The 25,047-nt window shown below is 43.7% G+C and overlaps 1 protein-coding gene across 4 annotated transcripts in view; it reads right to left on the bottom strand.

Moving 5' to 3' along the window:
* The window catches only part of EXOC6 (exocyst complex component 6), a 2,769,442-nt gene that overhangs the window by 366,991 nt on the left and 2,377,404 nt on the right, over nt 1-25,047 (bottom strand). For all 4 annotated transcript variants that reach the window (XM_069611363.1, XM_069611365.1, XM_069611364.1 and 1 more), the window contains one exon: nt 12,924-12,997. In XM_069611363.1, coding sequence (XP_069467464.1) covers nt 12,924-12,997 — 74 coding nt within the window. The remainder of the gene's footprint in view (nt 1-12,923; nt 12,998-25,047) is intronic.

Raw genomic sequence — 25,047 nt, forward strand, 5'->3', positions numbered from 1 at the left:
TCCTTTTTTTTCATCTGCTGTTCATACATCAGGGCCTGTTTCATGACCCTTTTTTGGTCCGTCTGTACCAAGAGGCCATGTCGGTGTCCTCAACAGCTTCGGCTGCAGCTCCTGTAATTCTCTCATGCAAATCACAAGACTTGCCAGTGTGTTTTTAAAAAAAATTAAGGATACTAGTGACTTCTTTACCCATAGAAGCCACACTTCTTGTCACTGGATAAGGGGCTTTCAAAAGTTAATTGAGGGGATGAGCAAGTTTGTCAAAATTGTTACATACAACATTTCGTTTTTCTGCCGTAGCCTCACATTTACGAGTTAGATCAATCAAAAGAGATTCCAAGATGGAAAACATAGCTGCAGACGAGCTACTTGCCTCAAAGTCTTGCATCATAGTGCTTCGACCTTCAAGTGATTCGTCGGTAGCATTTGCCACTACAGATAAATTAAACCTCAAGACTCCTGGGATAGAAGTGCTAAACTCCCGTACATTTTCATTGCTGAAGCTCGTTCTACAGCTAGTCAAGCAAAGCATGTCCCCTGAGACAGGCACCAAATCATTACCTTTAGCTTCACCCTCACCTCCAACTGTTGCGGAGCTCCAATTACACTTGCTCGGTGCCTCACACAGTATAGGTGTGATAGATGTTAATTCCATCAGTAATTCAGTGCCTTGTGTAATCATGGCATTAACCAGTAATTCAATGGACATGGAGCCTAAGCATGGGACTGATACCATGAGTTCCCCCCGCCAGATCTACGCGTAGATCATTTGCTGTCTCCCTACTTGCAGAAGATTGCGGGGAGAAGTTATTAATTTTATTAGCTGATATACATGGCTCAATGGTCTCCATTAACCTTACAGTTCTTTGCGGGCATTCGCAGAGGGAAAACATGGAGGGTTGTGCATTTGTAATCTGCCCCTCCCTGACAGGAGGGCCTATCACAGGATTAACTAGAGTTGCCGGCCTAATAGTGCTTGGACGTGAGCGGTCTGAAACCTCAATTACTTCCATCTCTGTCCTTGTGTCTGACTCTCCATCCGCAGTTAGTCTGGAGCGGGAGAAGTCAGAGCGTAGCCAGCGTGTTCCCACTGCAATCCGTTTGGCAGCACCTGCCGCCACAGCGGAAGTTGTGCCACGTTTCAGCATAGGCCCGAACAGTCAGATTTAGAAAATTCTCAAAACGCATGAAGTAAGATAGAGGAGTATAACGCCAACCAACTCTAACAGAACCAATATCCAGCAGCCTCTGTTTCTCAACACTGTCCCAATGTCAAGCACAATGTACAATGTGCGGCCCTTACTTCACAGGCATCACGATGGTCCTTCAATAAAGCCGGCGGGAGCCCAGGCATCCGGGTCCCTGGACACCAGACACTTTGCTATGCTTCCGCTCTACGAGATGGATAAGAAGGTGGCCGTTAGCGTGAGCAGACAAATATATTCCCAACTCTTTCACTCCTGCTCGCAAGACACACCAGACACTCTATTAACTAACATTTGCTTTGTGACAATGCTATATAGAATCTACAGCATGCACGCAATATTCATAACCTGAACTAACACTGTAGCTGAGAGTAGGCCTGAATCCTCGCAGATGTTTATCAAAAAGGGCACCTGGTTGATGCTTTGCTCTACCCAGGTGGGTAGTCACGTATTAAAGAGCAAAAATGAGCAAGGTTGTGGGATACCTGGCTGATGAACGAAGGGTGAACACACACCTATGGGGGTTACACCTTGGTAAGTGTGTACACGTTACTGTAAATGAATTCTGACAAAAATGTAGCAGGACAATTCTGAGTACTGCAGTCAGATGTAAACTGCAGTGTGTTTTTTCGCTCTCTCTCTCTCTCTCTCCCTCTCTCTTTTCTCTCGGAAAATACTCAAACCCTTCATGAACCTGATGGATTAGTGGGACATGTGGGCATCCCAGGCCTACCTCTTGGGAGGAGTCGCTGATAAAGGGGGGTGAGGGGGACAGATAACAACAGGGTAAAATGTAACCAAAAATAGATCAGAGCAGTAGCCTTACCACTTCGTCTTCGTTTGGCCAAACTACTTGGGTTCCGCCAAAATAATTTTCATCAACCAGTCAAAGTTCGAATATTTTTCACAAAACAGTTCTCCATCCTCTTTTCAGGTTCAGAATGACAATTCTCAAGTCTTCCCACACCTCCAATGCTTTCCATTCTTTAAAAGTAAACAGGATTTTCTCAGTGCGGTTCCGGGGTTTCTCTTGGGCGTCTGCCAATATCCAGTGTTCGGGTTTTTCGGGCTCCCATAACCCTCTTGGCTTCTCCGGCACTCGGGACACAACTGTTCACCCCTTTTCCTGCCGTTACCGTCTCGGGAACATTAGATTCACTTTCTCTGTCCAGCTCGGCAGTTGTCACACTTCTCACTTCTTTCCACTGCAGTCTGCCTCGGTGCCGGTTAATGGGCCCTAAACCCACCAAGGTTTTGATGGTGTGGTGCCACCAGGTGAGACGGTCCTTCTACCGCCCCCATCTCGTTCTCTGCTTCATTGCCTCTTGGGATGCCAGTCTTCCGGCATCGCATTTGCAATCGGTTCGCTCTCCATGCTACCACTCGCTCCACGGTCTAGAGTGGCTGCGCCCCTCCAGGACGTCTCCCCATCAGAGGCTCGCGTCTGAGTAGGATTCTTTCTTCTCCATTCAAGGTTTGTCTTTTTATATTTGCCGCTACAAACAAACTGGTGATTCATTCCTCTTTGACTGTTGAGCTCAAGGGGAATCCAGCATTTCCTGAAGCCAGAGAGACTGAAGTAATGCCACTACTTGTTGAATCCAAAACAGAAGTAACATCAGTCTTTTCGGTCCCCATATATGCAGAAATGTATTCTTGATAGGGAGTTTGTCATAGGAATGGGAGTCCTTGTCCCCTAGAGGGGAGTCACTCATAGTGAGGCCACACTCTCCAAGACGCCTAGGGATGGTCTTGCTTAACGGGCTCACCTCCCTAGCCTCAAAGGGGGCAACTCCCTTCTGGGGAGAAGAGACAAATTGTCCAGATTTGTCACACTGACTTGAACATTTTGAAAGGCTACACAACGATCCAATTTGTACAATGTGGGAACCTGGAAATTGCTGTCCATCCAGTACCATGTGAAAGAGAATCCTCGAGTCTTTTCTGCAATCGAAATAGAGATTGCACCATCTTTACAAATGTCTTGCAAAGAAACTAGTCCTGATAGACCCCAATTTAACGTTTGAAAAATGATCCTTTAAAAATGGGCGCCATTCCTGTTAAAATTGTTTAACTTCAATAACACTGACTATAACTCACCTAGATCATGGCAAATTGCAGAGAACATGCCAATATATACAAAATGAGACTCCGAATGGCCATCCAATTATTATCCCATCTCTTTGTAAGATGGGCTAGGAAAGGTATACAGAAAGGTACTAGAGATACGCCTAATTAAATTTGTAGAAAATCAGCCTTAAAACAGCTACTGGCGCCCGATGTTGTTGATGTGTGTAGGTTGTTTAGTTAAAGATTCATCCTTTTTGTAGTCTAACTGGCAGCTCTAATTCAAAATACAGTTTCCCTCAGGCTGTCCAAGGGTTGAAAAATTGAAAAAAACAACAGAACAATACTGTATTGATTGAAATGGCGCCTTTTTATTAAGCATACATGTTACTAATTACTGCAATAAGTGTCTTGCAGTTATGCACTTAGTTTATCACTGTAATAAATGTCTTACAGTCTGTTGGTGTGCTCATTATTTTCTCTTTAAGTCCTTTATGCTCTTGCTTTTTGCTTGTTCCTCTTGTGTCCTCTTTATACTTGTCCTCTTTTGAATTATTTGTGTCCTCTTTTCACTGTAATAAATATCTTACAGTCTGTTGATGTGCTCATTATTTACACTTTGTTTATGTCCTTTATCTGCTTGCTTTTTGCTTGTTCCTCTTATGTCCTCTTAATAATTGTCCTGTTTTGATTTATATTATGTCCTCGACACGTGTTTCCCCGTCTACTTATCTGACGGTTCTTCAGGAGGATCTTTATGTTTATCTGTTCTACACAATTGCTTTGCTTCGAGTTTACTTTACTCAGTTGCCTTTCCTTGTTAGGTTTGATATTTGTTTGCTGTGGTTTTTTATCCTTGTATTGATGGTTCGGAAATCACTGAAATATGTAACTGTTCTATTGCATCTGTGTTTCAAATTGCCTGTAAAAGAAAAACCTGTGTCACTGTTTAATTTGCTTTCTGTCGCTCTGTTGTTTAAACTAATACTGATCATTTAGTCGAAACATGAAAACATGGTTATTATCCAATATATATGTGACAATAATTCTTTTCGGTTTCCACTGTTTCTAAAAAATGCCTTGTTTTCTGAAAAAAGCCTTTTTGTCTCTCCGATTTTCTTATTTACGTATTAAGCTTTTAAACAATTGTATATCCGTTTTTAAATTCCAATTTATTAATCCCTTCTTATTTCTTTCGGAATATCAAATGTTATGTTCGTCATTTATGTGCTCCTTCGCTGGGTTCCAATGTTTTTACGATACGTCTACATGGGAAATGTGAAAATAGTAATGTTTTAACTCTTAGTAGTAACTGACTTCGTAGAGATGTTTAACATCTACTTTCACATAAAGCACAATCATGCGGTCCTAATCTGTCCGAGTCTCTAACATCATTGTTGCCTTACCGTTGTTTGTGTGATCTCCGTGCTTCCCCCGTGTGCGATGGTCCGCCTTTGTTTCTTCCGTTTGTCGTATTCGATTCTCGCGGCTGTGTTAGTTACATATTGATGCCGATGTTCCGCATCACGTGTCTCTCAAGTTTGCGATCACGTGACGTTTGTTAGTGACGATTGCCATTTTGGTTTGGGCATGTTATTCTCTCTTATCTTACACGTTTTGAAACTACGTTTGTTATTGCTTCCTTATTTCAATTCGAACTTCTGGTTTTCCTTCTTATTTTGCATTTCATTGGTACCTCGCATTTTGAGAAAAACATTCCCTTGTTGCGAATGTTGTATTTGTTATATTTTCTTTTTTACAGTCAATTATTTCTATGTTATTGAGTAGATTCTTACTTTTCTTACATTTCGTCTTTTTGCTTGCCAGACTTCTAATGTTGTCATATACTTGTGTATGTGTTGTTAGTTAGCCCAATGGCATGCTTTATTCATTGATGTTGCTGCAGAGGAAATGGTGCATTTCCGGGTCTTTGTTGAGTCCTGTGTGGCATGTATCAAGATGACAAATCCAAAATGGCTCTCTTTTCCATTTTTTCAACATTTCCACCTCTGGGTGGAATTACAATTTTTTCAATGCCAAAATATTTGAGCTTTCCAATGTCAGTTAATGAATGATATTGTTTAAAATGGTATGCCAGAGGTGTTTCGTGTATTTCACTTCTTATTGACCTAATGTGTTCTCTGATTCTGGTCCTGAGCATGCGTTTAGTGCTTCCAATATACAATTTCGTGCAGATGCATTGTATTGCATATACTACCAATTTACTGTTACAGTTGATGAACTGTTTTATTTTCTTAGTTTGTCCATTGGGCAAAGAGATTTCTGTTTTATTGTCGTCTGAAAATTGGCATTGGTTGCAGGATCCACACTTGTAATGACCTGTCATTGGATTTCTTAACCACGTTTGTTGTGATGGGGTGATATAGGTTTTCTCTGAAAAAAAGTGAGATGGACTGAGTATGTTTTTAAAATGTTTAGCCCTCCGATAAGTAATACTAGGTTGCTGGTCTAGTAGTTCTTCCAAGTTTTTTTCGGTTTGTAGTATATTCCAATTCTTCTTAAGAATATTGTTCAAAGTTTTATTTTTGCTGTTGTATGTTGTGATGAATCTTATGGTTTCTCCTGTTTGTGTTTTCTTGGGATTGTTTCTAAGAAGGTCTGTTTTTGTTTTGAGGTTGGTTTTCTGGTAACTCTTAATCAGATGTTTATAGTTGTAACCTCTATTTTGGAATTTTCTAATGCTTTCTCTTACATGTTTTTCAAAATCTTGTGTCTTTGTACAGTTGCGTTTAATCCTTAACATTTCCCCATATGGTATATTTTTAGTTATGTGGCTTGGATGATTGCTTGCAGCATGTAAAATGCTATTAACTGCTGTTTCCTTTATGAAGAGAGTTGTATGGATTTTGTTGTTTTCAATGAGGAGGTTCAGATCCAGGAAGTTGATACTACTTTGGCTGTATTGTATGGTCAATTTCAAATTGTAGTTATTGGAGTTCAAAAATTCATGGTATTGTTTCAATTCATTTTCTGTGCCGTTCCAAATCATGATAATGTCATCAATATATCTGCCCCAATATGTCACATGGTTAGTTATGTTGAAAGAAGGATGGGTCCACGCATGTTCTGTCTCAAAATGTCCAATATAGAGGTTGGCATAAGATGGGGCATATTTTGCCCCCATTGCTGTTCCTTGAATTTGTTAATATATTTCTTTGTTGGACACCAGACACTCTGCTATGCTTCCGCTCTACGAGATGGATAAGAAGGTGGCCGTTAGCGTGAGCAGACAAATATATCCACAACTCTTTCACTCCTGCTCGCAAGACACACCATACACTCTATTAACTAACATTTGCTTTGTGACAATGCTATGTAGAATCTACAGCATGCACGCAATATTCATAACCTGAACTAACACTGTAGCTGAGAGTAGGCCTGAATCCTCGCAGATGTTTATCAAAAAGGGCACCTGGTTGATGCTTTGCTCTACCCAGGTTGGTAGTCACGTATTAAAGAGCAAAAATGAGCAAGGTCATGGGATACCTGGCTGATGAACGAAGGGTGAACACACACCTATGGGGATTACACCTTGGTAAGTGTGTACACGTTACTGTAAATTAATTCTGACAAAAATGTAGCAGGACAATTCTGAGTACTGCAGTCAGATGTAAACTGCAGTGTGTTTTCTCTCTCTCTCTCTCTCTATCTCTCTCTCTCTCTTTCTCTGTCTCTTTCTTTCTCTCTCTCTCTTTTCTCTCTCTCTCTCTCTTTTCTCTCTCTCTTTTCTCTCGGAAAATACTCAAACCCTTCATGAACCTGATGGATTAGTGGGACATGTGGGCATCCCAGACCTACCTCTTGGGAGGAGTAGCTGATAAAGGGGGATGAGGGGGACAGATAACAACAAGGTAAAAATGTAACCAAAAATAGATCAGAGCAGTAGCCTTACCACTTACCAAACTACTTGGGTTCCGCCAAAATAATTTTCAACAACCAGTCAAAGTTCGAATATTTTTCACAAAACAGTTCTCCATCCTCTTTTCAGTTTCAGAATGACAATTCTCAAGTCTTCCCACACCTCCAATGCTTTCCATTCTTTAAAAGTAAACAGGATTTTCTCAGTGCGGTTCCGGGGTTTCTCTTGGGCGTCTGCCAATATCCAGTGTTCGGGTTTTTCGGGCTGCCGTAACCCTCTAGGCTTCTCCGGCACTCGGGACACAACTGTTCACCCCTTTTCCTGCCGTTACCGTCTCGGGAACATTAGATTCCCTTTCTCTGCCCAGCTCGGCAGTTGTCACACTTCTCACTTCTTTCCGCTGCAGTCTTCCTCGGTGCCGGTTAATGGGCCCTAAACCCACCAAGGTTTTGATGTGGTGGTGCCACCAGGTGAGACGGTCCTTCTACCACCCCCATCTCGTTCTCTGCTTCATTGCCTCTTGGGATGCCAGTCTTGCGGCATCGCATTTGCAATCGGTTCGCTCTCCATGCTACCGCTGGCTCCACAGTCTAGAGTGGCTCCGTCCCTCCAGGACGTCTCCCCATCAGAGGCTCGCGTCTGTGTAGGATTCTTTCTTCTCCATTCAAGGTTTGTCTTTTTATATTTGCCGCTACAAACAAACTGGTGATTCATTCCTCTTTGACTGTTGAGCTCAAGGGGAATCCAGCATTTCCTGAAGCCAGAGAGACTGAAGTAATGTCACTACTTGTTGAATCCAAAACAGAAGTAACATCAGTCTTTTCGGTCCCCATATATGCAGAAATGTATTCTTGATAGGGAGTTTGTCATAGGAATGGGAGTCCTTGTCCCCTAGAGGGGAGTCACTCATAGTGAGGCCACACTCTCCAAGACGCCTAGGGATGGTCTTGCTTAACGGGCTCACCTCCCTAGCCTCAAAGGGGGCAACTCCCTTCTGGGGAGAAGAGACAAATTGTCCAGATTTGTCACACTGACTTGAACATTTTGAAAGGCTACACAACGATCCAATTTGTACAATGTGGGAACCTGGAAATTGCTGTCCATCCAGTACCATATGATAGAGAATCCTCGAGTCTTTTCTGCAATCGAAATAGAGATTGCACAATCTTTACAAATGTCTGGCAAAGAAACTAGTCCTGTTAGACCCCAATTTAACATTTTAAAAATGATCCTTTAAAAATGGGCGCCATTCCTGTTAAAATTGTTTAACTCCAATAACACTGACTATAACTCACCTAGATCATGGCAAATTGCAGAGATCATGCCAATATATACAAAATGAGACTCCGAATGGCCATCCAATTATTATCCCATCTCTTTGTAAGATGGGCTAGGAAAGGTATACAGAAAGGTACTAGAGATACGGCTAACGAATTGGGTTGCCCGAAATAACATACTTAGCTACGTTCAGCGTGAATTCCATAGAGGTATCGCTACTATTGATCAGGCTTTTAGGATAGCTTTCATTATGTACAAATATGTGGAACAGAAGGGCTTGCCACTTTGTCTCATTTTTATAGATCTTAATGTGGCCTTTGATGATGTAATGAGACATTTATTATGTGAATCATTGGTATCCCTGACGTCACCAAGAAACATTTAAAATCTAAAAAGTCCCTTTATACAAACAATGCAGCAACAGTGAGATGGCGAAAGGGATGCAAAAGAAAAGGTTTTTTGCCAGTTACCAGGGGCGTACGCCAGGGATGCGCCTTGGACCCCTTTTATTCTCTTTGCTTATCAATCATATTGCAAAACATGTGCTCTTGCAGACTGTAGAAGCCCCTAAAATAGATGGTCAGAAATGTACCATACTCTAGGAGCACAGCATTGCCTGCAAATAATTCACACCACCTATAGGTCTCAAAAAACCATTTAATTCATTTGTATAACTCTCAAGAGCTCATAATGAATGTATCCAAAACCAAGATAATGGTTTGTAGCAAGAAGAAATTACCAAGCGTACACAGAAACCTAATAGCATTACAATAGAAAATGTTGCTCATTTTGATTATCTGGGAATTCGCCTCAACAGAAAGGGTAATTGGTTTTCACATATTGCTAAAAGTGAGTTGGTGAACAGAAGACAGATTGAAACGGTCTTTCATTTTTCCAAAGGTCCTGGCAGATGTATGGTGGCCCAAACACAAGAGGTTTATAGAATCCAGACCCAAAGCACAGTTCTTTATAGCGCTGAAGTTTGGGATTACAAGCAGATCAACACATTATTAGTTAATGAAAATACATTTGACAAAGGTTTGCTCTCCTTACCCCAAGGTACACCAATCATAGCACCGAGAATGGAAAACTTGGTAAGAAGGTGATAGATTATGCCACTCAACAAAAACCAGTTTAATTATGGATTCATCTATAGGCTAATCCTGAGGTAAGTGCCTGTAAAGCAACACTCTTTGGTGTTTTTAAGGGCAATATAAAAAACATAGCCATAGTTTGCCCACGTGAAGTGTACCTTGAATAAAATGTCTATGGGTCACTTGTGGCAAAGCCCAGACTAAATTTCCAGAAGTACCTTGATTGTAGTTAAAATAAATACCTTTGTTGGGGACTGGGCCTTGCTAGGTGACATTAATAATGCAAATGGTAAGTCTCTCAAAACACACACTGAAAGAGCAAAAAATATCACTGAACATAAAAATGAAATGCATCCAGAATAAATCAATCCTTTGTTTGAAATAAATAGCAAACTCACGTTTGGTTACATTTGGGTTTGTTGAGGGCCTATTTATTGTTTTAACAATATCCTCACAATATGAATTCCCTTTGTTAAGCACCCCTACCGCAAAATGATATGCATGCCAAGAGAGTTTTACAATCCACTCTGACCATGTTTTACTATTCTAAGACATTCTAGCTATGCAGATGAGCCTATCACTGCAACACTCATTTAACATATCCCACATGCAATAGCTTCAGCAATCTTCCTCACTTTGTCTCAAATGATGGTCTCATCGCTACTGAAAACATGCTATTTCTCCAACATTCTCACCAAAATGCAACTTCATGCCAATGACTTTTCCACCCATAAATTAATTGGCAAAAAATAGCAATATGTGGAAATAAACTCCAACACCACAACAATATAAATAGCATCCTATGCTCATACCAATCAGGATTCAGAAAATACAGAGATGACAACCGATTCATCTGATGAATAATATTGCCTTGCCCATCATGGATAGTGGAAATGCTTCCTTACTGCTGCTCTTCAAAATGCATGCCCCCTTTGGTGCGGTCGACTATGAGAGACTAATTTCTCAAACAACTATAAGGTCATCTACATGTGATGGCCCAGCCATGTTAAGGACAAACTCAGTTTCCACAGTTTATAACACTAGTAGCAAACCTATACTTCTCCTCGACGTCCCTCTGCCAAAAACTGACTTATTCTTTTCAGTGGGTTTACTGCCGTGTTCTACATCTTTGCAACTCTCACCCCCTGCATAGGAGCAGTTCCACCACACCTACCCTTCCAAAGAACCTTTAACCTCCTAATACGTATTCATTTAAATGCCCATGGAATTCTTTCAGGCATGTGAAGCACTGTTTAGCCACTGCAACTTAGCCAATGCTCTATTAACATTGTTTAATCAACAAGAAAAAAACATCATCCCTAAGACTAAAGCTGAAGATGACAGGATGTCAAAAGCTCTTGGTAAAATCAGAACTCTATAGTAAAATATCATGCAAATGTATCCAACGTGCACTTACTTGGTCAGCAGAACTTGACAACATGGTTCCATGCCTAGATTATGATGTCTTAAGAGTGCCTCAGGTGACACCCATTTGAGGTTTTTTGTGTGGCTTCTATGCCCAATGAGTGAAGCTAGAGACTAAACACAAGTGACTGAGACCTATTTAGTATGCATACAATATAATGCCTTTAAATCCATTAATGTAGATGAATATGCATTTTTAGCCCTTCTTCCATATCTGGCTTATGAACAACATAGGCATCTGTGTCTAGAGTTTATAAATGAAGAAAATATTGCAAAGCTAAATATTCTATCATTATCTGCACAGAGGAGGACATTTCATAAGGACTAATAGGCAATGATTATAGAATACTCTAGAAAGAAATCGTTGAGAAACATTAAATTGTATCTCTTGAGGTGGTCCCAATGCTTACGTACTTGAGCTTCACCTTGGTTCAGAGTAGTAACTCAACGATAATAATAGACGGCCTAAAACAAAAGATGATGAGTTTAGCTGCCCAGGCTAGGATAAAAAATTGTGACTTCTCGATCATTCCTATGGTTATATTTTATAAAAGTAATGTGATACTGATTTTTAACGTACCACTATTATCCCCTGGAATGTTATAGAGGGACTATTTTGGAGGAAGGTGCCCCATCGCTCTGCAGGTGTCCCGGGGCAGCAATACGATATGACCTGGGTCTTTTATGTGTGTGAGCTATGGTACACTGAAAAATGTTAACCTTGTTTAGGAAATGTCTAACTGCTGCTCATGATCCTCTATTTAAGTTGGTTAACAAGGTAATAATCAAGTCTACTGACTCAACCATGAATGTGTGGGTGGAACATTGTGGGAACATTCTTACCAAACTTGATTTAAATAATAAATCGTTAGAGAAGAAACCAGAGGGTGCAAAGTTGTGTAGGTGGGACTGGATGACCAATATAGAAGAGTGTAGGAAATATTAACTTTTCTCTCATTTCATTATGGAAGTGAAAGCTCTGAATACCATACCACACTATTTGAGGGGATGTTCTAATGCTATAATGAGAGCTCAAATTCTCTGCTTTCATCTTAACTTGGTTTCTACAAATGAGGTGCTTGATGCCCGCTCTGGTCTTCCTCGAAATCTTTGAACATGTCAGTTTTGTAATGCAAGCTTACAAATTAAAACGGTGAAGCATTTCATGGTTGAGTGTCCTGCGTTACCTCCACCTCAGGCAATTATACTTTGAATAATATATTAAGAAATATAGACTTACGACTCGAGATTAATCGGTTTTAAACTACATGAAGCGAGACAGCTATCCCTATCAGTAGCTGTTATTACATTTTTAGGAGCTGTATCCCCAAAAGAGGCCATCAAATGTAGATAATGCTGTAAAATATATATTGTAAATCTTAAATTGGATTAGGCGGTTGGATATTTATTAAGATCAATTAGCATGAATAGTGAATCTTTATTTTTATATTTTATACGCTTTTAGCTAATTGACGGTTCTAGGAATTTGGAAATAAGTTGTCTATACTTCTTACTATGGTTTACATTTCTTTGTATGTGTAATGATATGGTTATGAAATTGTATGGGTGTATATGATATTTAACATTTTAAACTTTTTTTCTTTTTGTTGCTTGTGAAAGGATCGGTTGAACCATAACACAATAAAATACATTTAAAAAATAGGCAATGAATAGCAATAATATGCAGAATTCTAAAGTGGATACCAAAGACACCTCTCCTGAATAAGTTCTTCAAGAAACATATTCCGTGTAGCGGCCTCATGATCAAATGGCTATCCATTAAAGTCCATGATTTTCCTTTTACGTTTGATCTTCTGCAGAGAACTATGTACTGGGAGAAATTAAATGCAATCAGGTGCACCTGTGCAATAAAGCCACACTCCCCCTTTCAATTAAAAACAAAGAAAATGTATGCCATATTTAAAAGACATTACAGGGGAAAAGGAATCCAGCAAAGTATCTGAAATTGCTTACTTGTCGGAGGTCAATGAATGCTAATTGCAGTGTATCTCCTTGGAATCCTGGTACAGGATCTGAACTTGCAAACACTACAAGTAAAAAATAAATCAGAGATGTTAACTTGACAAGAGAAGGCATTTCTGGAAATACACTTGATGGTAAACATCAACTCATTGTAGCAACATGATGTTACAAAAGATTCCCAAGAAGTGCATATGGCGCCTCATCACCTCACCTACAGATCACCCAAACCCAACACATCCTTCATCAAAGACTTCACAGACTTAGTCCTACCATGTCTCTGACGTATGCCAACAACATCTTCCTCAGTGACGTCAACATCCCTGGCAACTCAGCAACCAAGTCAATGAAGGAAGATCTCTGATGACTACTCGACACACTGAACCTCACACAGCACACTAAAGACCCAACTCACAGGAATGGTAATATCCTCGACCTCATCATCACCACCCTGCCCACCTTCCATCACAGCTCCCCTCTTCCGCTCACCTGGTCAGACATCTGACAATCCCCTTTGATATTAGTCACACGGCACGTGTCTAGCGAACCCATTGGAAACCAAGCAAGCAAGCCTTCAGATCCTTCAAGAACTTCCCAGAGGGAGCTCTCATGGAAGACCTCACCAGTCTCCACCGGACATGAGCTGATCTAACTTTGACGAACCAGGACTGGAACTCGCTCCTCAAAGAACTTAACACCACTCTCTCAAATAACATAACCCGCCATGCCCCAGTGAAATGGTGCTCCCTGATTCCTAAACCTTCCACACCCTGGTAAACTCAAGAACTCAACCTCAACAAACGAACCATCAGAAAACAAGAAAAGAATTGTCAAAATTCCATAGCAGATCTGACCTTGCCCTGCTCAAGGAACTCTGTGCTACACGCAGGAGACTGATCACCACTGCTGAGGCGAACTACTACCAAATCACCATGGCCAAGGTCAACAATGAAAGCAGAGCCCTCTTCAAAGCCATCTAGCAGTGCATCAACCCTCTGCCCGACCCATCTGTAGCACACTCCATCGAAGAATTCACTGCCTTCAACTTTTTCTTCGTCAACAAGATCAACATGATCCACCAGCACACAGACACCAATGCCACAACTGACTGCACATCTCATCTCGCAAAACCACAACAACCTGGACAACTTTCAAGACACTAACTATGGAAGACCTCACTGTCACCTTAGCATCCCTGAAGGCCACATTGTATGCAAACAAAGACCTCCCTGCCTCTGTACTCAAGACCCTTCTGACTGAAGCACTCCCCCCTTAGCTGTCAATCATCAACAGCTCCCTAACTCAAGGTATGTTTCCCTCAACCCTCAAGACCGGACAAATCTTTCCACTTCTAGATAAACCCACACTGGTCCGTGATGATGTCAGCAACTACCGCCCCAACACACATCTTACCTTCCTAGGTAAGATCCTTGAGAAAGCAGTAATCACATAGATTCTCCAACACATGGAAGCCAGTAAACCTCCTTAAGTTAAACCAGTCTGGCTTCAGAAACAGCTACTACCAAGGTGATCAACAAAGCCCTTAAAATCGTTGATGATGGCCGTCCTTGCTTCCTAGTTCTGCTTGACCTCTCAGCAGCATTTGACACAGTGGACCACCAGACACTCACTGACAATCTACATCGCAGCATGGGGATCAGCAAAATCGTCCTCAGCTGGTTCAAATCATACTTTGCTAATAGACAACAGTTCGTACAAATTGATTCTTCCAGATCATCAACTCTACCCATCAGCTGTGGAGTCCCACAGGGGTCTATCCTGTCCCCCATAATCTTCAATCTTTACATGGAACCACTCAGAACCCTCCTCATTCCACACAATATCCAGGTCCACCAATACGCAGGTGACATGCAGATCTACCTCAAGAAACCCTCCATCAAAAGATTTTCACAGGCTCAAAGTCTGCCTCACATTGATCCAGTCCTGAATATCCAGTGCTTACCTGATGCTCAACCCCTCCAAGACTGAGTTCCTAATGTTGACCAACAACACGGAACACGCTGACATCTAGACCTGGCTCTCTGCTATGACCCTCCAGGACTTCACACACCAGATGGCCACCTGTGCCAAGTCCCTTGGGTTCAATATCAACAGACCCCTTATGTTCAAACAGCACATACCAAGAAAGACACAAACAGCTTGCTACCAACTTTCTCTCCTATGGAAAATCAAGCCCTTCATCCCAGAAAACAACTTCAGATCCACTGTCCCAGCCATGGTCCTCTACTCCCTGGATGGGGGCAATGCCCTTTTGGAAGGCCTTCCAGCAACTACCCTGGCACCGCTGAGATTTGTCGTGCATGCTGCAGCAAGACTCATCAAATGACTTTTCAAATTCAACCACATTGCGCTGGAACCTAATTGAACTAAACTGGCTGCCGCTGCCCGGAGCACTGCGATCCAATAGAAGTATGGAAATGTGCAGACTAGGACTCAGACGGTGCGAGAAGGAAAGAACCAGAACACAGGCGTTCTCAGTCTACGCTGTACTCTGTAACCTCCTCCTCGTCAACATCAGACTTGCCACATCACTTCCTCAGTTCAGGAAAGAGCTGAAGACCTTCCTCTTCAAGGAATGGCTCCTGCCTAACACCTAGGTCCACACACCCTACACCTGAGACTCAGTGATCCACTCCCTATTGTCTCCTTACATGGTTGCCTGTTGATCCATTGTTGCCAATTGCTCATCCTCGCCGTCCACTTTTAGTCCCAGCACCCTTTTTCTCAGCTTCCCTCACTGTGTTCGTCCCCCTCTGATTGCAAAGCGCGCTGTTGCTTCCTGAAGCTTGGCCCATTCTCAATAAACATCCTAATAGTAATAATAATGGGACTCTGCATCTCCCAGATTATGTTCCATCACTGGAATAAATATTAAAATAATTTCAGTTTCCAGCTCTGCCTTCTAATAGCTGGAATCCTGATCTGCAATCCATTTCAGGAGCTGCCAATGCATACAGTTGCACATTGGCTTTAATCTGCTTTCGGCCCACAAGAAGAATTATTACATTAGTATTTAACATCTGCTTTTAACATAACATCTGCTCAATAAAAATCCCACCACTGGCCAAACAGCAATTAAATACAGACACTGGGCCTTTTGATCACCTGCGGATAATTGGAAGATATAAACGCACCTCTAAAAACAACTTAATGTACGGTGACAATCTTTCAGGAACCCTGTCGAAGGAACATAATTGAATGAACGTTCCACTTCCGTGTGACTTGTGACATTATTTTAAACATTACATTACTTTAAACTGATCCCAGCTGACATGCTTCGCTGTTATAAAACAACCAAATTAGTAATGTGTTGCTTGTGCTAGGGCGACTGTGGGTTGAACACCTTTGAGCCCTGAGTGATACTGTGTCACTCATCAAGATCAGAGTTTTGTGGAAATACAAACACACGTGGCGTATGGGAGTGACTGTGTGTCCTTGAGCTCTCATGCCAAAAAGTGTGTGCTTTTTGGCAATTGTTAAAAACTGTTAGGCGGTGACAGTGAGTTTAAACTGCCTTGGAACTTTTCTTGGGGACTGCGGGCCATTGAGCCTTTGACCCAAGGGTGGTGTGTTGGTGCCGAATTAATCAATAATTGCGAGACAGCTGCAATGTATAATCTGCAGAGTTCTGCCAATCCTGATGATTTCCATTTGAAAAAGATCATTATAGAGGGTTTGGATAAGGATCAGGTTGAGAGCGTGCAAGGTATGCAAAGTAGTTCTTTTTAGAAACGCTACAAGACAGGTGGGGGTACATTGCGTCCACCGCCTAGCGTGTTCTCTTTGGATAATCAAATTCCCTCAACCTCCGGCTTTTTGAACTCATCTGTGGACCTTCGATCCCTGCAAGGGCAAGAAGTGGGAATCTCGACACCGGTCAATCATCCCATTCGTGATTCACTGCCCTCAAACTTAGACTACACTTTGAGGACGACCACAATGAAAAATGCAATATTGACTCATTTTTCGCAAGGCTCACAATTAACAACTATCTGCTCCGTAGCGGGTCTTCCAATAAATGAGGTAAATGTGCCAGTGCTTACAACTGGGATTGGCCCTTGTGATGAAGAGTTATTGGAATTAGAAATGCAAATACCAATGAATGTATCTTATGAATTAAATAAAATATCGGAAGAACAAAAAGAATCTGGAAAAGAAGGCCACATTCTATGAACCAATTAGGTCGGCTGACTCGTTTACAAATATCCAGCAACAAGGCCAAATCGATTCAAATCCTACCCTCATTCCTCCAACAATTACTACTCTGAACTTTGTGTTAAGCTCATTAGTGAAAGTCTTTGAATCAATTAAGTTGGAGGTACAGCACCACACAGGGATATTGTTGGAAATTTCGAAGGAACTGGAATTGAATGATATAATGGCAACAGCATTGAAAACAGCCGTCAATGAAGGTATGGGAGCTATCCAAAAGGAACTTCGGGAAATGTCAAGAGTTCAAGCGACAAAACTGGAACAACTTTCGGACCAATGTGACCTCATGAAAATAGATTTAGGTGTTCAGGCGAAGACCTCAAAGTCACCTTCAAAGCTGAATGACGAGAGTTGCAACTGTGAGCAAACATTAATAACACCTGAGCCATTGCCAGATGATTCACCTTTGTCAGAATAAGTGATGGAGGAATTTCTCCAAATGGCACAGGTTATAGATCTAGACTTAACATCTAAAGTGCATGCTCCGGAGCCCCCTGTAAAGGTGTAACGCTCACCTGGTATCCACGGGGACGTCACTCAGCCTGTTCTGACGTCTTACGACCTCGAACCCTTCCTGGAGGCTATTCGACTGGAGATTGGACCTGAAACACAGGATTGGTAGAGTTTAACTCTCTATTGTCCCTGTGTGCTTGAACCTCTTCTTCCCCTGGGTCCAACCCTTCCCTTTGATCCACAGCTCAGCTTGTTTTCTTGGATAGTGTGCTCTCCGTCCTGCTTTCAGCGCAGGGGTGCGTTGATTGATGCGGGCTCGTTGCTGCCTAGTTACTTCATTGGCAAGAGTCCGACAGGTACGTATAATGAGTATTTTTAACTGTTCTCTAACTTCGTTCCTTTCCTTCCTTAGATGATGGCCGGCGTACAGGGATGGCGGCGAACTGCGGAGATGAGTAGCGCTGAAGGTGAGTGAGAGCCTGATGCACAATGCACCCCTTTCCTATTTGTATTGAACGGAGTTCTTTTCCTGTGTCTTTTAGGTGCTGCGACGTTTTCAGCGTGGATGCCGGTTATGAAGAACAAATGCGGTGAGTAAGCGCGGTATGCAGCACCTCTAGATGTTTACACGCTAACCTGGAGTGTCTTTCCCTCTTGCAGATGGATGAGAAGTTCCGGAGACAGAGTTCCCCCAGAGCGGCTGGGATTCAGTTAAGCGTTTGAAGCTCGTACAGTATTTAAAAATAAGCGAAGATTTGCAGAATGCTTACTAATGCCATTTTTCTGTTCTTTTCCCTTTTCCTTAGGAAGCAGCATGCCGGGATGGGAATGACACCACCGAAGATGCCCACAGAACAGAGGGAGCGATGAATGATGGGCAGAAGCGCTGCAAGGTAAGGCTGTTCCTAACAGTGTTCTTGTTCTTGCAGGAGTTGAGCGCAGAAGAAAGATGCAGTCCTACTGGAGACCGATCCGAACACGGTGAGTGTCACGCTGCAGGTGCAGAAAATACAAAGCATGTTTGCACTACAAGTCCAATCCCCAATGTTATCCTATGGGAGTGAGTGAGTCTGGTGCCACAAGCGCCACGTCTGACTCCAAGTGGGTCTTTGGAGGGATGGAGAGGCTCTTAAGGGCCATGTAGGTGATCGTGGCAGCCTACAGCCTGACATCTTGGAGGGATGGGGACATGAGGGGCAGGAATCATGACAGCACTCCCCCCAAGGACCCTCTCAAGGTGGCTCTTCTGTCTGGTCCTGGTTTGGTTGGATGGTTTTGATGAAATCGTCTAAGCAAGCGAGGTGCATGGATGTACTCACAAAGCTCCCATGTCCTGTCTTGTGGACCATACCACTTCCAGTCTACTAAGTAGTATAATTTGGATCTGACGTACTTTGAATCTAGGATGTCCTTGACTTCGAATTCTGGCTCCCTGGTGACTGCTACTGGGTGCAGTGGCGATGCTACCCGGGTCCCATGTTGAACAGGTTTAAGGAGAGACACGTGGAACACAGGATGAATCTGCATGCTTGACGGCAAAGCTAGTCTGACCGCCACAGGATTCATCACAGAGGTGACGGTGAATGGACCCAGGTATCTAGGACGGAAAGTTTGGGTTGCTTTAATGGACACGTGTTTAGACGCCAGCAAGACTTTGTCTCCCACTTGGTAGTTGGGGGCCTTTGCTCGGTGTTGATCAGCAAATTTCTTTTGGCGATTCTTAGCTTGAAGTAGGTGTTCAGCTGCCTTTTTGAAGGTTTGAGAAATGGTTGTGTGCAAGGTTTTGACTGCTGGCATTTCCAGGGTTGTAGGAACGTCCAACTCAGAAGTACGTGGGTGCCTGCCATACATTGTATAAAAGGGTGTCTGCCCAGTGCTGGTGTGTAGGGAATTATTATAAGCATATTCCGCTATCCATAATAGGTCGAACCAGCTTCCTTCAGCTTGGTGTAACATGCAACGCAGATACTGCTCGAGCGTCTGATTTGTCCTCTCAGTGTGACCATCCGTTTGTGGATGATGACTGGTGGATAGCCGGATGTCGATCTGGGCCATAGAGCAGCATTTTCTCCAGAAGTTAGATACGAATTGAGTACCTCGGTCTGAGACCAAAACTGAAGTAAACCCATGGAGCCGTACAATGCCTTCAAGAAATACCTTTGCCAGAGTGGAAGCATTTGGGAGCCCCTTAAGAGGAATGAAATGTGCCATTTTTGAAAATAGGTCCACGACCACAAGAATAGTGTTAAACCCTTGACTGGGTGGTAAGTCAGTAATAAAATCGAGGGACGTGTGCCAGGGTGCTGGTAGGATTTCCAATGGTTGTAATAGCACAGCCGGTTTCTGCTTGGATGACTTGTTTTGAGCACACACTCCACAAGATAGGATGAATTGGATAATGTCTTTATGCCGCGTGGGCCACCAATAATTTTGTTTTACCTTGGGTAGGGTTTTAGCGATTCCGGGGTGTCCCTCGATCAAGGAATCATGATAACCGGACATGACTTGTTCTCGTAGTTCTTGGTTTTGTAAGAATAAACGATTTCTGAAGTAGGGCAACTGATCTTTTATCATGTAATGTTCTCCTTGTGCACTCCATGCTTGTAATCGCTCCGGACTCATCAGGTTTTGGATTTCTTCATGTAATTTTTTCTGAGTTATGGTTGCTGTGATTCCTAGGAGCTTGTCACTCGGGATGATTGCTACTGTGTCAGGGGTCTGATACCCTTGCTCTTCGACCCCAGGGCATCGGCCTTCCCGTTTTTCACCCCTGGTCGAAATGTAATCACGTAGTCATATTCAGCAAAAAAAAAAGAGCCCAAAGTAGTTGTCGTGAGGATTGGGCCTTTGCCGTTTTTAGGTATTGGACGTTCCGGTGGTCAGTTATTACAGTGATTGTGTGTCTGGCGCCCAAGAGGTAGTGCCGCCAGGCCTTAAAGGCTGACTTAATGGCCCGGAGTTCTTTGTCTGCGATAGCGTAATTGAGTTCAGGGGGTGTGAATTTACGCGACCAGAAGGCAACAGGGTGTAACTGGCCCGTTTCGGGGTCCTTTTGTGAGAGGACGGCTCCCATAGCCATGCTTGAGGCGTCTGTTTCCAGCAGGTATGGGAGATCAGGGCGAGGGTGGCGTAAGATTGGGGCAGATGTGAATCTTGCTTTGAGTTCCTGGAAAGTATCCTCGGCTTCTGTTGTCCACTGGAACTTTCTGTTGCTTTTCCTTAGTAATGACGCGATGGGATGCACGATTTGCGAAAATCCCGGGATGAACCGGCGGTAGAAGTTTGAAAAACCCAGCATACTTTGAACCCCCTTGAATGAATTTGGGGATGGCCAGTTCAGGATAGCATCTACCTTGTGTACATCCATTCAGATTCCATTTGGGCTGAGAATAAAGCCCAGGAATTTCACCTCGGAGACGTGGAAAGAGCATTTTTCGAGCTTGGCGTAGAGCTGGTGTTGACGGAGTTCCTCCAATATGGATCAGACATGTTTAACATGGTCCTGCTTTGATGCGGAATATACTAGGATATCGTCGATGTACACTAGAGCACAGACATCAATAAATTTCCGTAGGACATCGTTCATGAAGTATTGAAATGCAGCAGGCGTGTTGCAAAGGCCAAAGGGCATTACTTGATATTCGTACAAGCCGTATTTGGTGCGAAAAGCGTTTTTCCATTCGTCCCCCTGTTTTTCACGAACAAGGTGATATGCCCCCCTCAGGTCTAGTTTTGTGTAGATTTGGGCATCTTTGACTTGATCAAGCAATTCAGGGATCAGTGGCAGGGGATCAGGGGGTAGCGTATTTTACGGTAATCTGGTTCAGTGAGCGATAGCCGATGCACGTTCTCAAGTCCCCCTCCTTTTTCAGTACGAATAGAGGACTGGCTGCTGGAGACTTCGAGGGATGGATGAACCCGTTGGCCAGGTATTGGTCAGGATAGGCCTTCAGGTGCTGGTTTTCTGGTTCCGTGAGTGTGTAAATTCGCCCACAAAGGATTTGTGCGCCAGGTATCAGGTCGAGTTGGCAATCGTATGGTCTATGCGATGGCAGGGTATTAGCCTGATCTTTCTGAAAGACATCTTGAAAGTCCTGGTATTCACTTGGCAGGGTGCCGATTGCCACAGTCGCAAGCGTGGAGGTTCTGCTGTCTATTGGTTGTTTCTCTTGGCGATAACATGTGTGGGTGCAAGTCTCGGGAAAGGCCAATTCTTTTGCTCGCCAATCGATTCGAGGATTGTGAGCTACCAACCATGGCATTCCCAAAATCAACCGGAACTGTGGTGCCTTAATGAGGTCGAAAACGATATTCTTGGTGTCCATCCTGGCACAGAAGGGTTAAAGCTGCAGTGCATTGGGATACTGGACCAGAAGCTATTTCCATGCCGTTGACAGTGGTAACAGTGTTGGTGGTTGATTTAGGGCATAACAGAAGCCCCATCTTTGCCGCAAGATCCTGGTCGATGTAATTCCCAACGGCTCCACTGTCTATGTACGCTCTTACTGCGTGCATCCGAGATGGTTGTTGGTGATTGATCAAGACCACAGATAGTGCAAAATGGGAGGTCTGTAGTTCACTTTCTTCGCTCGACAAGTGGACCCCTACACTTGCCGGGCTGGGGAGTTTTCCGATTCCTTGATGGTATCTTCCTTGTCCGTGGCCCCTACCGTCGTCCTCGTGGCTTCACAGGGCATTCTTTAAGGAAATGACCTGACCTTCCACAGTACAGACATAACTGCTGCTGTCTCCTTTTATCCCTTTCCGCTTTAGTCAAGGGGGATCTGACCCCCCCCCGATTTGCATTGGTTCTCCTGAACCTTCCGTTGTTCGGGCAGTATTGTCCTTTGAACGCACATACATAGGGCGAGGGTCCGGTCTGGTTCGATCTGCTCTTCGGTCCTGCAACCTATGATCCAGTTGAACAACAAGGTCAATGAATTCTGAGCAGTCTTTCGGGGGGTTCACTACTTGTGCGAGAACATCCTTGAGCTCCCCCCGCAACCCTGATGAAATAACGTGGTTCTCTTCTCCACTGGCCATTCTGCTTCAATTATGAGTCTATTGAACGTGGCTATGTATGTTAATAGGTCTTGATTCCCTTGGCGTAGGGACAGAAGTTCGTTGTCTAATGCCTGCCCATGGGTACGACGGGCGAACAGCTTTTCCATCTCCTGCTGAAAGCCCCTGAAGTCATGCAGCAAAGGATCGTCTTAGGCCACAAAGGGTACAGACCAGTCCGCGGCGCTACCACTCAGGTAGGATAGCACAAAAGCGACCCGTGATTGGTCATTCGGGAAGGCCCCTGGCCTACAAAGGAAGTGCAGGCGGCACTGCTTCATGAACGTTGCAAACCTCTTGGGATCCCCCATAAATCGTTCAGGCGGGGCCAAGGGAACTGCCCCAGGAAGGGTTATCTGAACGGGATTGGCTGATGGCGCTGGCATCGAGGGCCCGCTTCCCTGCAATGGTGCATGCCCTGCTTGTGACTGGAGAAGTTGCCGGCTTAAATCATCAGTGCGTTCTTTGGCTACTATCAGCTCTCTCCTCAGGGTGTTGGTCTCCTGCCTGGCTGCATGTAATTCGGAACATAGCTGCCCCAACACGTGGGCTAACTGGTCGGTTTCTGATGTTTCCTTGACGCCCAGGTGGATTTTGATGTGAGGCTTTGTGTTCTGTAACGCTCAACTGGTATCCACGGGGACGTCACTCAGCCTGTTCTGAGCTCTTACGACCTCAAACCCTTCCCTGGAGGCTATTCGACTGGATAATGGGCCTGAAACACAGGATTGGTAGAGTTTAACTCCCTATTGTCTCCGTGTGCTTGAACCCCTTCTTCCCCGGGGTCCAACCCTTCCCTTTGATCCACAGCTCACCTTGTTTTCTTGGATAGTGTGCTCTCCGTCCTGCTTTCAGCGCAGGGGCGCGTTGATTGATGCAGGCTCGTTGCTGCCTAGTTACTTCACTGGCAAGAGTCTGACAGGTAAGTATAATGAGTCTTTTGAACGGTTCTCTAACTTCGTTCCTTTCCTTCCTTAGATGATGGCCGGCCTCTGGGGATGGCGGCGTGCTGCTGAGATGAGTAGCGCTGAAGGTGAGTGAGAGCGCGATGCGCAATGTACCCCTTTCCTATTTGTATTGAACTGAGTTCTTTTCCTGTGTCTTTTAGGTGCCGCGACGTTTTCAGCGTGGATGCCGGTTATGAAGAACAAATGCGGTGAGTGAGTGCAGTATGTGGCGCCTCTAGATGTTTCCACGCTAACCTGGAGTGTCTTTTCCCTCTTGCAGATGGATGAGAAGTTCCGGAGACAGAGTTCCCCCAGAGCGGCTGGGATTCAGGTAAGCGTTTAAAGCTCGTACAGTATTTAAAAATAAGCGAAGATTTGCAGAATGCTTACTAATGCCTTTTTTCTGTTCTTTTCCCTTTTCCTTAGGAAGCAGCATGCCGGGATGGGAATGACACCGCCGAAGATGCCCGCAGAACAGAAGGAGCGATGAATGATGGTCAGAAGCGCCGCAAGGTAAGGCTGTTCCTAACAGTGTTCTTGTTCTTGCAGGAGCTGAGCGCAGAAGAAAGATGCAGTCCTACTGGAGACCGATCCGATCACAGTGAGTGTCACGCTGCAGGTGCAGAAAACACAAAGCATGTTTCTCAGCCTGGGCGTGGCTTAAATAGTCTCTGGGTATCCCAGGTGTCTCTGGGCTGAACCACACCCAAAAGACTAGACTGCACATGCAGTTCTGGGAACCGAAATATGTGGGGGCATCCATCTTGTCCCCATCAATGCACTACAAGTCAAATCCCCAATGTTATCCTATGGGAGTGAGTGAGTCTGGTGCCACAAGTGCCAAGTCTGACTCCAAGTGGGTCTTTGGTGGGATGGAGAGGCCCTTGAGGGCCATGTAGGTGATCGTCGCCTGGCTCCAGCCTGACATCTTGGAGGGCTGGGGACATGAGGGGCAGGAATCATGACAAAAGGCTATTATAAACTTTTTGTAACAGGGAGTAGAGAAAAAAAAGAAGAAATTGTCAGGCAAAGCGAAAAAGAAAAAGAAAAAAATGGCTTTGGAAGACATGTCAAAATTACCAAGGGAGGTGAAAGGGAAGTGTAAAATCAAAAGGAAACATCTGACAACTGATGCTAATCGCTTTATGAAGTCTCTTAAGGCAAAGGTTGGAGAGGTGGTAATAGAAGAAAAAGTGAATCCGCCAAAGAGAGGAAAAGGGAAAAAACAGGAAACAAACATTAAAGAAAAGGATAAGAAACAAACAAAAGAGATCCCGGAGGCGGACATAAAGAAAACGACAGTGGGCATTCAAACGGACATAGTGGAACCCCCAAAGCGTATTGCCCCAATTTTCCTTCTTGCAAAGAAAAAAACAAAGGTGATGGATCCTGCAATAAAGATAGCCCCAATTTTTCTAAAAATC

This window comes from Ambystoma mexicanum, chromosome 8 (genome assembly GCF_040938575.1).
Source record: "Ambystoma mexicanum isolate Mex_15411 chromosome 8, UKY_AmexF1_1, whole genome shotgun sequence".
NCBI classification, from domain to species: domain Eukaryota; kingdom Metazoa; phylum Chordata; class Amphibia; order Caudata; family Ambystomatidae; genus Ambystoma; species Ambystoma mexicanum.